Source organism: Amblyomma maculatum, chromosome 11 (assembly GCF_055883805.1).
Source record: "Amblyomma maculatum isolate TAMU_Amacu chromosome 11, ASM5588380v1, whole genome shotgun sequence".
NCBI classification, from domain to species: Eukaryota; Metazoa; Arthropoda; class Arachnida; order Ixodida; family Ixodidae; genus Amblyomma; species Amblyomma maculatum.
This window is the reverse complement of record NC_139354.1, coordinates 46,126,632-46,141,207: the sequence shown is the minus strand read 5'-3', so window position 1 is coordinate 46,141,207 and position 14,576 is coordinate 46,126,632. Positions and strand designations below refer to the sequence as shown.

The window sequence follows — 14,576 nt, the reverse complement described above, 5'->3', positions numbered from 1 at the left end:
CCTTAGCAAGGGTAACTTGTATTGTCCAGGGCAGAGAGGAGTACTGACGCTTGAGGAAGGGCCACGCCACTCACTCGTCGCATCCGCCATGCTTCGGCTGCAGTCCGTAGGTCCATACAGTGCTGTTGGAAAAGGAATGAACATGATGCAGAAGGTTGCAATGAAATGTAAGGCCACTGCACCGCGCACACATCTGTGCATGTGGGTGGGTACTGAAAACTTGGTGAGCAGCAGTTATGGTCCAGAACAGAAAAGCTGTCATTCGTAAAATTGATACAAAAGCTACTCTTGCAACGTAGAGGTCAGGAAATGCATTTCTACAGAGCGTGAAATAACAGCCACTAAATTAACAATATTCTTCAAGAGCACTGAACAGCTGAAGCAATGAAGCTTGCCGCATAATAGAACATTTTTCACTTTACCGTTGTCCTGTTATATGTAACGCGACACCACGCAAAACTAACCGTTCGCAAAACCGCGGCCGGCGAGCACGCCTTGTTGGCTTGCCTTTCATACGCGACTTTGTGAAGCGGAGACAACCACGCTGTGCTAAACTTCCCGAAATGCCTCTCAGTTTTACAAGAATGCAACATTTCTCACCTTGCGGTTGCCCTGTTAAACGCGACACCACGCAAAACTAGCCGTTCGCAAAACCTCGCGCCATGTCACATGTCATCGCGGCCGGCGAGCCATATTGGCGAGCGCCTTGTCATGCCTGTTGGCTGCCCTTCATGTGCGACTTTGTGAAGCGCAGACCGCCGTACTGAGCTAAACAGCCTGAAATACTGCGTAGTTTGACAAGAAAATCAAAAATGAAACGTTTCTCACTTTACCGTTGCTCTGCTAATCGCGACACTTAGCAAAACTAGCCGTTCGGCAAACTGCGTCACCATGGCCGCAGCGGCCGGCGAACACGCCATTTTGGCGCAACGGCGTGCCTTGATGCCTTCACATGCCACTTTGTCAAGCGTTACGAGCTAAACTGTTCGAAATGAAGCTGTTTCCCGAGAACACAACATATTACACCTCACCGTGGTTGGGAACCGCCAGAGTTACGGCGTAACGAACTGCGCCTGAACAGCCGGTGCGCCTGTTCACGAGCTGCGAAACTTATTGGCACCGACCGGCATGGTCGGCGTAAACTGCTTGAAATGCAGCGTAGTTAAGCAAAAAACGTTGCTCACCTTGCCGTCGTTTCAAACCGCTGTCGTTCTGCGCAGCAGCCCACGAGAGGTCTGTGCCGCACAAGCGCGGCGAGGCACGAGCACCCAAACGCTCCCTTCGACAACTTCTTGTCGTCTGCTCCGGCGGGTTACCGCTGCAGCGAGTGCCGTCGCGCGCGCGTCCGCGCATGCGCACGTTGGTGCCGCCATCCATCAATCGGCGGCAGCGCAAAAAGTGGCGCGTCATTTCCTGGGGCCAGGTTTCGCCGAGTGACCGCTCTTTACCAATCTCTTTCTCTATGCTTTGGGCAACTACGCAGCGGATAATAAGTGGCCGAGAGAGGCCGTTAGAAACAAGTTAAAATATTAATAAAAATGTGACACGTTTTTTCTTACGCAAGAAACAAAAACTGCATTCATTCCTGAGCGCGAATATTATGTTTGCTTTCTAGTTCTTTGGAATTCTGGCAGATCTTATTTTCTGTGTGCTAGTAATTTGCCTCACAGTTCGCAGGAGCCCTCATCATCGAGTTGATGCCGCTGGCAATAGGCAGCTGCACGCGTTTTCTTCCAACTTGCGCGACCAGTTGTACATTGACCTTGCGCTACACATAATGAAACTGACGTCAGGCATTTAGCGCCATCTTGTAGTTTTTAAACAAGACGCAAACCAGACAAACTTGCGAGTACTTGCGAGAAAGAAGGAAACGCTTGAAAAGAGAGAGGAGGATGCAATACAAGGCGGCACCTTAAGGGCGTTGGTATGCCGTATGCCTCGCCTCTGCCTGCATGGAGCTGGGAAAAGAAAAAAAAATAGCTCACAAAGCAAAGAGAGGCGAAGCGATGCGGCCATGCGACTGATGCGGCGGCACAGCTTCTGACGGGTGTCACCTATCGCGCAGCGCTGGGGCTCCGATGAGCATCGAAGTCGTGCTCGCGGTACACTATTGTGCATGTGTGTACGCATTCCTGTTACTTAAACTATTAAGGGTGGAATCAACTGTCAGATTCGGCTCTCTTTGCGGATCATGTGTGGTAATCGCCGAGCAGAAGAAAAGGCCAAGAGGCCCACCGGTCCGAGTTACGCCGAGTAGTGGACTGAAGATATCGTCTGGACAGTCATTAAACCTTTCATAACTCTCCGTTCATAGGCCTCTGTGTACGCGTAAAAAGTAGATAAAAGTTCATTTTTTACATGTTTACAGAGCAGTGATGCATTTGCAGCTCGTCTTTTCTTAGCGCGCAAGTCTTAACGCTTTGCGAAAACTATACGTCTGCCTAAATTATCGGAATCGAAACCTGAGCACATTTATCATTCGTTATTCGTTATTTAGCACTTGTCACAAGCTTTTCATGCGTAGTCGCGGGCTGGAAACCATGTCGACCATGTCTTGATAGCTGAGTTTAATTTTTACAATAGTTCTGCTGCCAATAAATGTGTTATATATCCAAAATATAAAGTAAAAATTCTTAGGAAAAAATTTAGCTACTTTTAGCTCCTTGCTATATTTTTTAGCTACTTTCATGCTGCCATTTAGCTACGTTTGCTCACCGACATTTGGCAACACGGCGGCGCTCACACTCAAAGAATAAACAGTACAACGACGACATGCCTCGTCCTGTCTCGCGGAACAGCCTGCAGCTCAGTGTGAGTACCACTGACCCTTTATTTTAAGTTATATGTTCGTAACGGAGCAGGTTTTTGGGAGAATTTGTTGCTTTATTTGCCTACATTGTGTCTACACTTCCCTGCAGGATGAAAGACTCGGGATCACTAGGACTGACATTTGCGTGCCAATTTCCTCTTGGGCTGCTTCTTTTGTGGCTGCATGCAAGGCTGTGCTGGACGACCGATAAGATATCCATTTTTATACAGGGCATTATTAACTGGAAATTAATCATTTTGTCAGTCGTTGGCACCTGATAATTAGGATTACCAGAATGTGCTTATCTGCTTTTTATGAACACGAGACTCAGAAAATCTTTTTCTTCAACTCTATTGCACAAAACAGAAAATATGCATTCCTCGTGAATTACAATTTGAGCACACTGACATGAACAAACTAATTTTTTATCAGTGGCAAATTTTACTGCTCATGAACAGTTTGCCCAAGCTGTACTAAAACAATTCTGACTATTTATCTTATTTTTGTTTTCGCTTGCAGATGTTTGTACGAAAGGGAAGATGGTGACATGCAAGCTGCTCAAGCATACATCCGCAAGAGCTGCTGAAAACGGCTGTCCTTATAACCAAGAGCAAAACCGCGTGCTAAAGATGCTGACTTGGCAGACACCTGAAGCTGCCTTTAATGCGGCGTCTTCCTACAACCTGGGATCTGCCGACACCTTGTCAATGGACCTAATCAGACGTGAAGTCCTGGAAGTCTGAAAAAAGTCTGCCTATGGTTTTTTTTTCACTGTGTACAACAGGCGCACCTAATAAATATCCATGAAACGAACAATTCTGACTTTTTTTGTGCATGTATACTTTCAGGATGCTGTATATATATTATTAGCTGCATGTAAAATACCTGCACAAAAACAAGCTGAACCCTGTGTTTGGCGCATGATGGCCTTAGCTGCCTCTGCGCCGTAACGCCCATCAAATAAAAATATAGTCACAAAAAACAACATTAAACAATAATGGGATTTCCTGGATGCTAATTATGCAAAGCCAGTGTACAAGCTTGGGTGGGTGATATTGGGCAGCCGATGAGCCTAGCTGAATAGCAGTTATTAAAAGCCAGTGAGTAAACTCGGTTGTAATTATGGGATAGCCAGTGAGACTGGCTGGATGTACTTTGTATAGGAGCCAGTGGGTATGCTTGGGTAGAAGATTTTGGGTAGCTGTTGAGTGAGGCTGCGTGCCAATAAATAACCTAGTATGCCATTGGTGGCTATTGTTGGAAAGCCAGTCTAGTAGATTGAATTAAATCTTGGCACGGATAGCGCCCCAATAAAACGCCAATATTGGTCCCAATATTGGGACTGGTTTTCCCCAATATTGGGCTGATGGCGGTCCATTGACGGCGTGCTACTTGGGATAATTTTCTTTGCAGCGCCTCGAGGATGCCATTTAAAACTTTCTCCAGCGACTCCTCTCTTCTCATCAGACGACCAAAGTAGCTGAGCTCTAACTTTAGAATTTGACCCTCCAATGAGCAGTCAGGGTTTATGGTCGACAATATCGACTTATTTGTTCTTCTGGCAGCCCAAGGAACTCTCAAGAGTCTTCGCCAGCACCACAATTCAAACGCGTCAATTCTTCGGCGGTCAGCCTTCTTCACAGTCCAACTCTCGCATTCCTACATCACAACTAGAAAGACCATGGCACGAGTTATACAGATCTTGGTTGGCAGTCTAATGTCTCTGCTCTTTACTAGGCGGTCAAGGCTAGCCATGGCTCTCTTTCCCAGTAGCAGGCGTCGCCTAATTTCATGGCTGCAGTCTCCATGCGCAAGTCAGTGAGTACCTAAATTGATATCACGAGCCTCTAGTAAGGGTCTATGCGAGATCACATAACTAGATTGAGGAACAGCACGTCATTTCTTTTGCAGACATTGGCCCGCGGAAGTTTTCAACAAGCAGGAAAAACAACAGTAGAACTATTTGGCAAAATACATTAGGAGTACGAAACGCAGCCGCTAAAAGGCCTCTTTAACTCAGTCGGTTACCTGTGACCGAGAGCACAAAAACGCCTTGAATTTTAGTTGAAAACGTATTGTTCTCGAGCACAATGAAGCCCTCGAGTAAAAAGACGAAATATCATCTCAACGTCCAAAATCAGCTAATGAAAAAAATGAAGAAGCAAAGGTAATAGACATGAATAATGGCAAAGCCAGTGAAATTGTACAGAATCAAATATAATTTTTTCAGAATTTAAAGCCACATATTAACCATAATTTAGAAGTGATAGAATATTGACCATGCTTTAAATGCTAAACGTCTTGAAACCCACTTTTTCTAATTTGTTTCTTTTCAGAGATGCAAGAACATCTTATGCGCGTAACGAAATCAATACTTCGCTTTTAATCAAACATATAACAAATGTACATAAATTGTAAAAAAATAAAAGGGTGCCATAACTTTCTTTGCCTTCTACCGAAATGCATCAGTTATTACAATGTTGAAGTGCATGCATTATTGCTCTAGACAGTTATATTTCTCATCCATAAACCAATTACGCTCTTTAATATGGACAGCTGGTGCACATGCAACGGGCAAACTTGAAGCCGCGCCGATGTGATTAGCTCCTGCCACTTGGAATCTGTTCGTAAAGTTAAGCACACTGCCTTACTAGCAGCAAACCAGTAGCGAAGGTGAAGGCAGCTGCTTTACTAGTTTCCTAACAGTGCCGATTTCAAAGAAGAAATTGTCGTGTTACCTCCACCCCATGCAGACAGCTGCGACATTTTACGAGGAACTAGGTTTTGCAACTCCTGTCACTGCGCTGAGCTTGCCTTGCAAAACATGGAGCTTTGCACGAACTATCATTTTTCATTTACAAGAAGAATAAATGCTCGCAGATTGCGTGCAACAAAAGGGGATATTTTCTTCTTGTCCGTCACTAGATAACATGCAGCAAGCATTTGTGAGTGATTTGCAAATCAAACTATCCACTTGCGTTTGCGCTGAATGGATGTTTAACCATAGAAGCTATAATGCAGGCTTCACTCCCGAGGATTTCAAACCTATCTAGAGAAACAAATTCCTTCGGAAGTAGATGCTTTCATCAGGAACACTCACCTCTGTCTTAAACTTCCTGCAGTGCATGCAGGATCCAAAAATCATTTCACACAAATTTGTCATTGAGCGCATCTGGGCAACACTTTTATGTCTCGAATTACGATATAAACAATGACTGTCCAATTTCAGACCTCTGGTGTCATTTACAATGTGGTTATGCAATATACCAATTTAATCAATATACCACACCAATGTAATCAAATATAAGGGATTTACATATAGAACGTCTGTGTTTAAAAAGGAGACCATGCTCATGATTAGCAGAAGTCCGAAACATTAGGCTTGCTGGCCAGGGCGGAAATGTTTTTGCACTATTTTACGTTATAAGCTTGCTGGTTTACACTCGCATTCACTCCCTCCATTAAATGTGTTTCACGAGAAATTCAATGAATACGTTTTATTCTAGAGAAATAGCTCCATTCCTGATTTTAGGCTGTACTTTTGTTTTTTCGTTCCAGATATGTCAAAATCTCTATGGGAGTACTTATTTCTGCGAAGATATTTTGTTTATATCATGATAATCACCTTGCAAACCCTTACCAGAGATGTAGTTTTATTAAGGCGAAAGCGTTAATAAGCTGTACTGTTTTCGCAAAACTTGACTACAAAATATGTCATCGAAATGTGTTGCCGAATGTGACGTCAGCACTCATGACGGGAAGTGAGCTGTGAGTCATGTTATAAAATTGTTGTAAATAATATCGAGCCATTAGTCGTTGGCTATTAAAAGTGATAAATTATAGATAAGAAATATTTATAATAAATTATAGCAGTGGAAAACAAAAAGGATGAAAAACGTATGTATCCGTAGAAACATTGGTCAAATATTATTCTGTGTCAAATTAAGAACTTTATGCGCATATTGAACCATATTATTGTTGTCTGAAGTTCTTATTGTGGACAATACGCTTAAGGTGATCGATACACAATTTTAATTTCGATGCAGCTTTCTGTCAAGGCCAAACAAATCCATTCACCTCATGCCTTCAAACAAGCTGGTTGTACGGCTCAACTATGCAGTGACAGAGCTTTATCTCAAGAGAATGACTGACAGCCAGAAGAAGAAGAAACAATAATTTCGTTAACATTTCTGGACCCTGGGCCTGCAAGAACATTTTTGTTTGAAGAAAAACCGTTAGATTTAGGTACTCATTTTTTTGTTTTGTGTACCAGTTCTTAAGGGTTGTGCCAAGAAAGAAGAATGATGATGTAAATGTACAGAGAGTTGACAAATCACTGGCCAGGTTTCATGCTGCCTCACTATCTATAATAAATGGCTTTTCTTAGTGGCTTCATCATTTGTAGGGGGTATACTAAGTGCATATTTAGTGCGCTTTAGAGAAAATTGCTATTTTCTACAAGATCATGACTCCTTACTTTTAAGGTAATTTTCTCAAGATTAATTTTATGCCCACTAGTTCGCTACTCTACAAAATCTTTTCAGCCGATCAAATTCTTTGTCCTCTAAAAATGTCCGGCCAGATGAACTTGTCCTAACCATGGCATTAAAATTCCTGAATATTTTGCTTTGTTATAGCAGATGCTGACACTTAGGAAAAACTAAGCTATAAATACCAAGAAGCCATCATTATTTATGTCTTTAAATTCTGAAGATATTGCATTGATGCCGTAGATCTCCTCAATACATACAGAAATGTTTCGCTAATCCTGTAGGAAAGAATAGATTTTTGCCGCGAATGACTTCTAATTCAAATATGCGAAATCATACTGAGTTCCGAGAATTCCTGAATCTCAGAGTTCGAAATATCCCCCAAACCTGTAACTTAAGGAAATTGAATACCACAGGAGAAGCGCTATGTATATACTGATCGCAATTTCTTACGAAATATTATTGCCCTTTTCAGGCAGTGCCAACAAATCTTCAGGCAAGAGGAAACGAATGTTCGGCAGATTGAACTGTACTTGTCTGCCGTGCCAGGAGCTCCCCTGTAGTTTGCACTTCATACGGCTTGTTACATTTTGAAAGCCATTCTGCCAGAGTTAAGCTAGAAAGCCATTCCTCTATATTGCACAAAAAAGGCCATGCGCTATGGATGCAAATCTTTATACATTAATAAAGTTTTTTTGCATTTAATAATGCCGTATCTGTTAATGTATAGCTAAACCAAACCAGTAATTTATTCTTCGACAATGCATCCAATATATCATGTTGCTTGCGCCAGAACATGTATTGTATAAAAATTTTATTACATATCTATCAGGCCCTTTTCAGCGGAAAGCACATTTTACCAGTCGTATCAACGGGGATGAAATGTCAGCTGCTCACTTTCAACGCATCTAATGAAGACCGTTGTTCTCAACTTTCTCGTGTGGAACGCTCTAACTGCTACAGTTGTCTTTTTTTCTGTTCCTTTGTCGCCTGTCTCCACCATTCGACTCTGGTAATTCTTGAAAACTCAAAGGTAAATCAACTGATAAGCAATTGTACAATATTTGTAGAGACGATATGAAGAGCGATGATTAACTGGAGAACGAGATTTCTTCGGACGCCCTAATTTAAGGCAGCAGAATCAACAGGCAAACATTCTGGCGTTTCCCTCCTAGCAAAAATGATTGCTCTTCCTGTGACTCGAAAAACGCTATCAAATACTTCGTTATAGCGTTCACTTTTATTGTGTCATTTGAATCCTTAGCCACTGCTTCTACTTCGTGCTAGCGCATGCCGTCGGGATTAACGGTAATATCAGTACTACACTCGTGGTCTCCATTGCCTGCTTACACGCATACCTGTCCCCTGCATTACTGGCACAGCGACGCCTATTCAAAATTATAACGATGTGTAACGCCGCTTTTGACATGCTTTACTAGCATTTTGCAGTTTAATGGTGATGCCCTCATAGCGGAGGACCTATAAACATTGTGGAGTGCCAAAGCTCCAAGCAAGTCAGAAGGGGTCCTGTTTTCTTCCAATAGGATCCGTCTAATCTGTGAACTTTTTATAAAGCATAAATACAGCATAATCTCTACGAAGCGTCCTGCCTGTTTTCGAGGTTACAGGTAGCGGTTAGCTGCGACGCAGCCTTTAGGTACACTCTCCCTTTTATTGGTGTTTGATACGCCGTATGAGTTTCTTCATGGTTGACCTTAACGCGAAGTGAAACTAAAACCATCTGATATGAATCATTAGGAATCAAATGAACAGCGGAAGACAAAGGGCAATACAAACACAGGCGGCTAGGACAGCCCAGCGAGCCGAGCCCAAGGTTGCCAGTTTTTTGTGTGAGGTGCACGGCGCGGAAGACTTTAGCAGTTGGTAGCGACCCCATACAGGGTGGGAAGTGGTCAAGTCGGACAGCTACTTGTCGATCGAAAGGCATTTTTTGCGTTGGAGCATCAATAGCTTATAACACGATCTATAATCCTCGTTTGCCTACCGGAAGATTTTAGCAGTTGGTAGCGACCCTATACAGGGTGGGAAGTGGCCAAGTCGGACAGCTACTTGTCGATCGAAATGCATTTTTTGCGTCGGAGCATCAATAGCTTATAACACGATCTATAATCCTCGTTTGCCTACCGGAAGATTTTAGCAGTTGGTAGCGACCCTATCCATGGTGGGAAGTGGTCAAGTCGGACTGCTACTTGTCGATCAAAGTCCAGTTTTTGCGTAGGAGCACCAATAGCTTATAACACGACTAATAGTCGTTGTTTGCCTACCATGAGCTGATCGTGCGCGGCTCGCTTTGTTGGTACGCCATCCTGAATGAAGTCAAAGAGACGGGGGTCGATTGCTATATATTCCTGCCGAGACGTAATGAAGCAGCTCGTCGCTAGTTGCAGTCGGTGTGACCAATTAAGGAGCATCGAAGCTAATACTCAAACTCTTCTAGAAGGAGGGGACCCTTGGTTCTGATATTAGAGCCGTTATGCGCAACGCACGGTCGGTTGGCGTGAAATCGCGCTGTACTCTTGGAAATTGCAGCAAGTAGGTCGGCCCGACGGCGTCCGAGATTAATTTACTTCTTGATGACATGATTCTAGTTGTCCAACAAAGTGCGAGCTCTGTTACGCGTCAGAAAAAAGTACCATCAGTGCCTCATTAACTGTTTACATTCAAATTTACAAATTAATCAAATAAAATTTATAATATCCGCATTTTAACTCAAGTACATGCTATCACGAACCTTTCAAGAATTGCTTAGCGTAATAAATTGAACAATTGGTTATACCGTCAGTTAGCAACCATTTCATTTGATTCATTTGTGCATATAGAATATTTCAGCCTAGAACTAAATCGAACATTGCAAGCTTCATAGAGGTTCTGAGGGTGTAAGTAACTGCACATCAAACAAATACCTTCCTATTTCTTGTAAATTTCCTAAAAAATTTAGAAATGTTTAATTATTGCACACTCACTGCACACTTTAAACTGCCGACCCTGTTCTCATCGCCGAGCTTGCTAACGGTGAAAATAAATATTTAGCTGATAACATTGACCCATGTAAATATGTTGACATCAAATTTTGTATTCGTGCTCTATTCAGCAGTAATCAAACGGCATTCAATTACATGACCAGGACACTCAGCTATCAAACGTTTTGATTTGTTGATCCAGTATAAAACACGTTATCAGCATTTCGTCAAAAACGAGGTTTATTCCAAAAAGATCTCAATGCCTTAAAAAAAGGAAAATGACTTGGGATTGAGAAGGTTCCGCCATTGCAAGCAAACACTTCGTTCCTTTGATTTCATGGTTTGCTCAAAACAACATTTCAGTAAATGTCGCTTACCTCTGGCATATGTTTCATGTTAAATCAATTTTTAACACTCTCCCTTTTAAAGAAGACAATCATTACTTCCTTCACAGCTGCCTCTCTTATATCGGACTAATATTTAGCATACAGTCTTAAGCCGCCACATTTTGTCGAGGACCACCCGTCAGAGATATAGAGCCCCGCTTCAACTAAGTCGCACCAATATAACCGCCAGGCCAGGATTATAGTATAATGAATAAGCATCCAAGGGTCATAGGTTTAATTTCAGTCTCATCATCCCGTCTCAAAGTAGCTATGTACCTGTGCCTGTCGTCCACTTGTCCAATTCCTGTGGTGTCATGGCTTCGCACTGTCAGTGCCCGGCCATGTCAACTGTCAAGTGCCACCGACCAGACGCATGCCACGTGGTGGTTCGCACATAGCGGCGACAACGCCTGGTTTTCTGAAAAAAAAAAAACAATAACCTCTTTCAATAACCTCAAAAGAGAGCACGTTTTTATTGTACCCTCCACGCGGGTAAGCTTCACGTTTAGCGGAAAAGGCGCTGTAGTGCTACCGGTCGCGTCAGCTTGTCGCAAAGTCCACATAAAAGGATTCTTCATGTTGTTTGAATAGTTATTGAAACTTGAGGCGCAGTGAAAGTTAAGGGTGGCCGCATGTGTCAGTAGGCGTTTGAACGCCTACATTTCCATGCATGTTCTGCGGTCTGTCACTAAAGTTCGATTGCACCACTGAGGGCTGCATGCCCCTATAACGCCATGCTCTTAATGTGGCGCTCCAGTAAAGCTAAAATAATAATGCTTTAAAGGGGGCTAATTGGCTGTTCATAATAATGAACGTATATCGCTAACCCGAAAAAAAAAACGACAAACGGGATCAAACAACGGGATCGTATCGTGTATCAAGTTTGTCGGGTTTTGTAAAGTTCGCGGACTCCTTTAATTATTGATAAAGTGAAGCTTAAAAACTCTAATCATTTATTTTACCTTTCAAAATAAATGCCTACATTTCCCTTACTATTTTATTGATATAAAAGCAGCGTTATTTTGTCTTATGGGATCTAATTTTACAATGGCAAAGTGCACCATAGTGTCCGTAATGTGGTAGTTGGATGGCTACATCGGCTACAGCGAGATTGGACAACGAACCTCAAAATATTACCTATATATCCCAATGCTGGTAGCTCCGTCTCTGTCACTATGCAAAAGTCTGGTTTGATGAGGCCGGTGTAAGTTTATCACACTATAAGGACATCAGTTAGCACGGATGGCGCATTCCCACTTACGCTATTTTGAAAAAGAATGCAAGATTTTCCGAGCACAAATCACAGCGGCGCCTTTATGACCAGAACAACCGCTCTACAGTGTTAGATTTTTTAAAATCGAAACACAGCTGGCAGGCTGAGTTGATATAGACATGGACGTTTAGAAAAAGTTCAACTACATTGTGTGTTTTCTTGCAGTCCCTAAAGCGGAATGCGAATTCAACACCACCACCATGCCTGTTTATCCTCAAGTGTACGAAAGCAGACAAGGGGACTCCGAAAAAGTGCTCGTCATCCATACAAATTATTCTCTTAAGTTAGTTAAAGCTTCAGTCCTGGCTGGTACACTCATTCTTCAAAATATAAGTTCTGAAGGCGTAATCGAAAAATATGTAAGTACGAAATTCTTTTCATACACTTTTGCACGCACTTAGATAGAAAATAATATGTATTGCTTTCCGCGAAATACATTCCAAATATTGCGACAGGAATAATAACCCCAGCATGCCTTTATGAATCCACAACAAAACGCATGTTTTTATGAGCCAAGACGTTGGAGGTTACCAGACGCATTCACAATATTATCGACACAGGTGGACGGAGCTTACCACGAGAGGTACTTGTACTTGTCCAAACAAGCCTCGCTCCTTTTAACACCTCTGGAAGGTGGACACTGCAGTGTAGTGAGTATTCTGCCGTACAAGAAGTCATTTTAAAAGCCTTAATGTAATTAAGTAAATTTATTTGGGACAACTGCGTGCTATTCTAGGTTGGCCTTTTAAACTTCACGCACCGAATCGAGCCCGTCATAGGCCCTGAGCGATCTTCGTCGGGTAATATTCCGCACCGAATATTACCGGTTACTATTAAAGAAGAAATTATGGACACTTGTGAAGAATATGGTGAGTTCATTATTATTACTTCATATTTGTTTTGAAGAACCTGAGCTGCGAAGTGATAACAAGCACTCCAAACACAGTCTTCTGAAAAAAAAAGTATTTTGTCGGGTACTGCAAACTAGTTTCCTTCACTAAATAAGAACCAGGGTCATTTCATAAACTAAATTTGTCGTGTCTGTAAATATTATGGACGTGTTGCAACCTTTCGGAAGCTAGGAGGACAACCTTTGGCGCCATGTGACAGAAAACAATATACTAAAACACCTTTACGTCTGGCTGAGCAATTAGTGAAAGGTTTATGCGCACAACAAAGCGGTAAATTATTTATTTCAATTGTTTCATATATAAAAGGCGTATACATATATCATAGTAAAGTATCAAGTACAAAAATTAAGAAATCTGCTTGAGAAATCCACCTGGCTTTTGCAAAAAGTAATGCATGCATAAATGCATAGGAGATCGCACACAAGCACAAGAGTGCTGGACAATACCAACACAAGCACAACATCAAAATAAATTAAAAAGTCTGTTTTCAAAATGCAATTTCTGGTAAATTATAACGTGGGAGAAGAATTACACTATAAGCTGGTGAGATTCACAACAGCTGAGAATATCATTCACAACGAAGACCAGGATTGCTTTACCATAACTTGTTTTCATTAGCGGAGGCAACCAATTATGAATGGATTAGGTTTTGGTATATATTTCATTTTTTTAGTTTTGTAACATACACAAAAGGGCGGACATCAATAATGAAGAGTTTTTGGCAGTACTATAAAATATCCGAGTTATATAATTTCATTCAAGCAACAGCAAACTGGGTAAACAAATCACATCGATGAGCAGCAAAACTAGCAGCTGCGGTAGACTTTATTTTGAAGGAACGATATCCCTATTTTGAAGGAACGATATCGTGTGCAGGTCGGTTTGCGACGTAGTCGCTCAAACTAAGTGACAATAGTAAGAGTACAATAAATATGCGAGGGGCACAGAGTCCCCAGGGGATCTGTAGCGGCTGCACTTTTAAAACGCAACTTGTGACCAGATATCCAATGCATCATATTTGTCGTCAGTGCCTTGTATGTTTCGTATTGTGTGCTGTTTTACTGTAACGTTGTTGTAGTGTGTTTTCTGTTTTCATGTTTCCTAATAATTTGCTAGCACACTAGTTGATACGCGATTGCAACAGAGGCTGATAAATTGTTGCCTTTCGAAAGGGGGTAATTGAGTGGCAGTGTGCAATAACTTCAAAACTTGGAGGCAGTATTTTTAATGAGATGTCGCTTGGCTTCCGCTTTTAAAGCCATACAGGGGCCAAATACCGCGCCTAGTACGTTTCAGCAGCCCACTGTTTCTAATCTATCTCTCTCCGGTAAGAACTCGCGAGGCCTCAAGCTCTGACTCGACGCACGACTTTTGGCATGTAGAAAGAAAACTAGAGGTCGCTTAAGATTCGCCTTTAGGAGTTTAGCGCACTGGCGCCTAAAAACCAATGCATTGACGACGATGGGTTGATGTATAAGGCTTTGAATTGGGCGGCGGCTTGCGCCATCTGTTGCGGCAGCGTCTTCCGATCCAAGCAATTTTCCAGTTAGCGCCGCATCGCAGGTAAGCAAAGCAGAGACGTTCTTTGCTACTCGCCTGATTATTACTTCGGTAAATATTTTCTTTGTAATGACACACCTAAACGTAGCTGACAGTCATAAAGCAATGCATACATTAAGTCCATCTCCCTTTGGAGAAAAGCAATGCGATTCTGTATCGGTGTGGT

At 42.3% G+C, this 14,576-nt stretch overlaps 1 protein-coding gene across 2 annotated transcripts in view; it reads left to right on the top strand.

Moving 5' to 3' along the window:
- Positions 1–8,146: 8,146 nt before the first annotated feature.
- LOC146173725 (venom metalloproteinase antarease-like TtrivMP_A) overlaps positions 8,147–14,576 on the top strand; it is a 29,051-nt gene continuing 22,621 nt past the window's right edge. For both annotated transcript variants that reach the window (XM_084584649.1, XM_084584648.1), the window contains exons 1-4: positions 8,147–8,332; positions 12,105–12,298; positions 12,500–12,589; positions 12,676–12,808. In XM_084584649.1, coding sequence (XP_084440775.1) covers positions 12,140–12,298; positions 12,500–12,589; positions 12,676–12,808 — 382 coding nt within the window. In that variant the 5' untranslated portion in view covers positions 8,147–8,332; positions 12,105–12,139. The remainder of the gene's footprint in view (positions 8,333–12,104; positions 12,299–12,499; positions 12,590–12,675; positions 12,809–14,576) is intronic.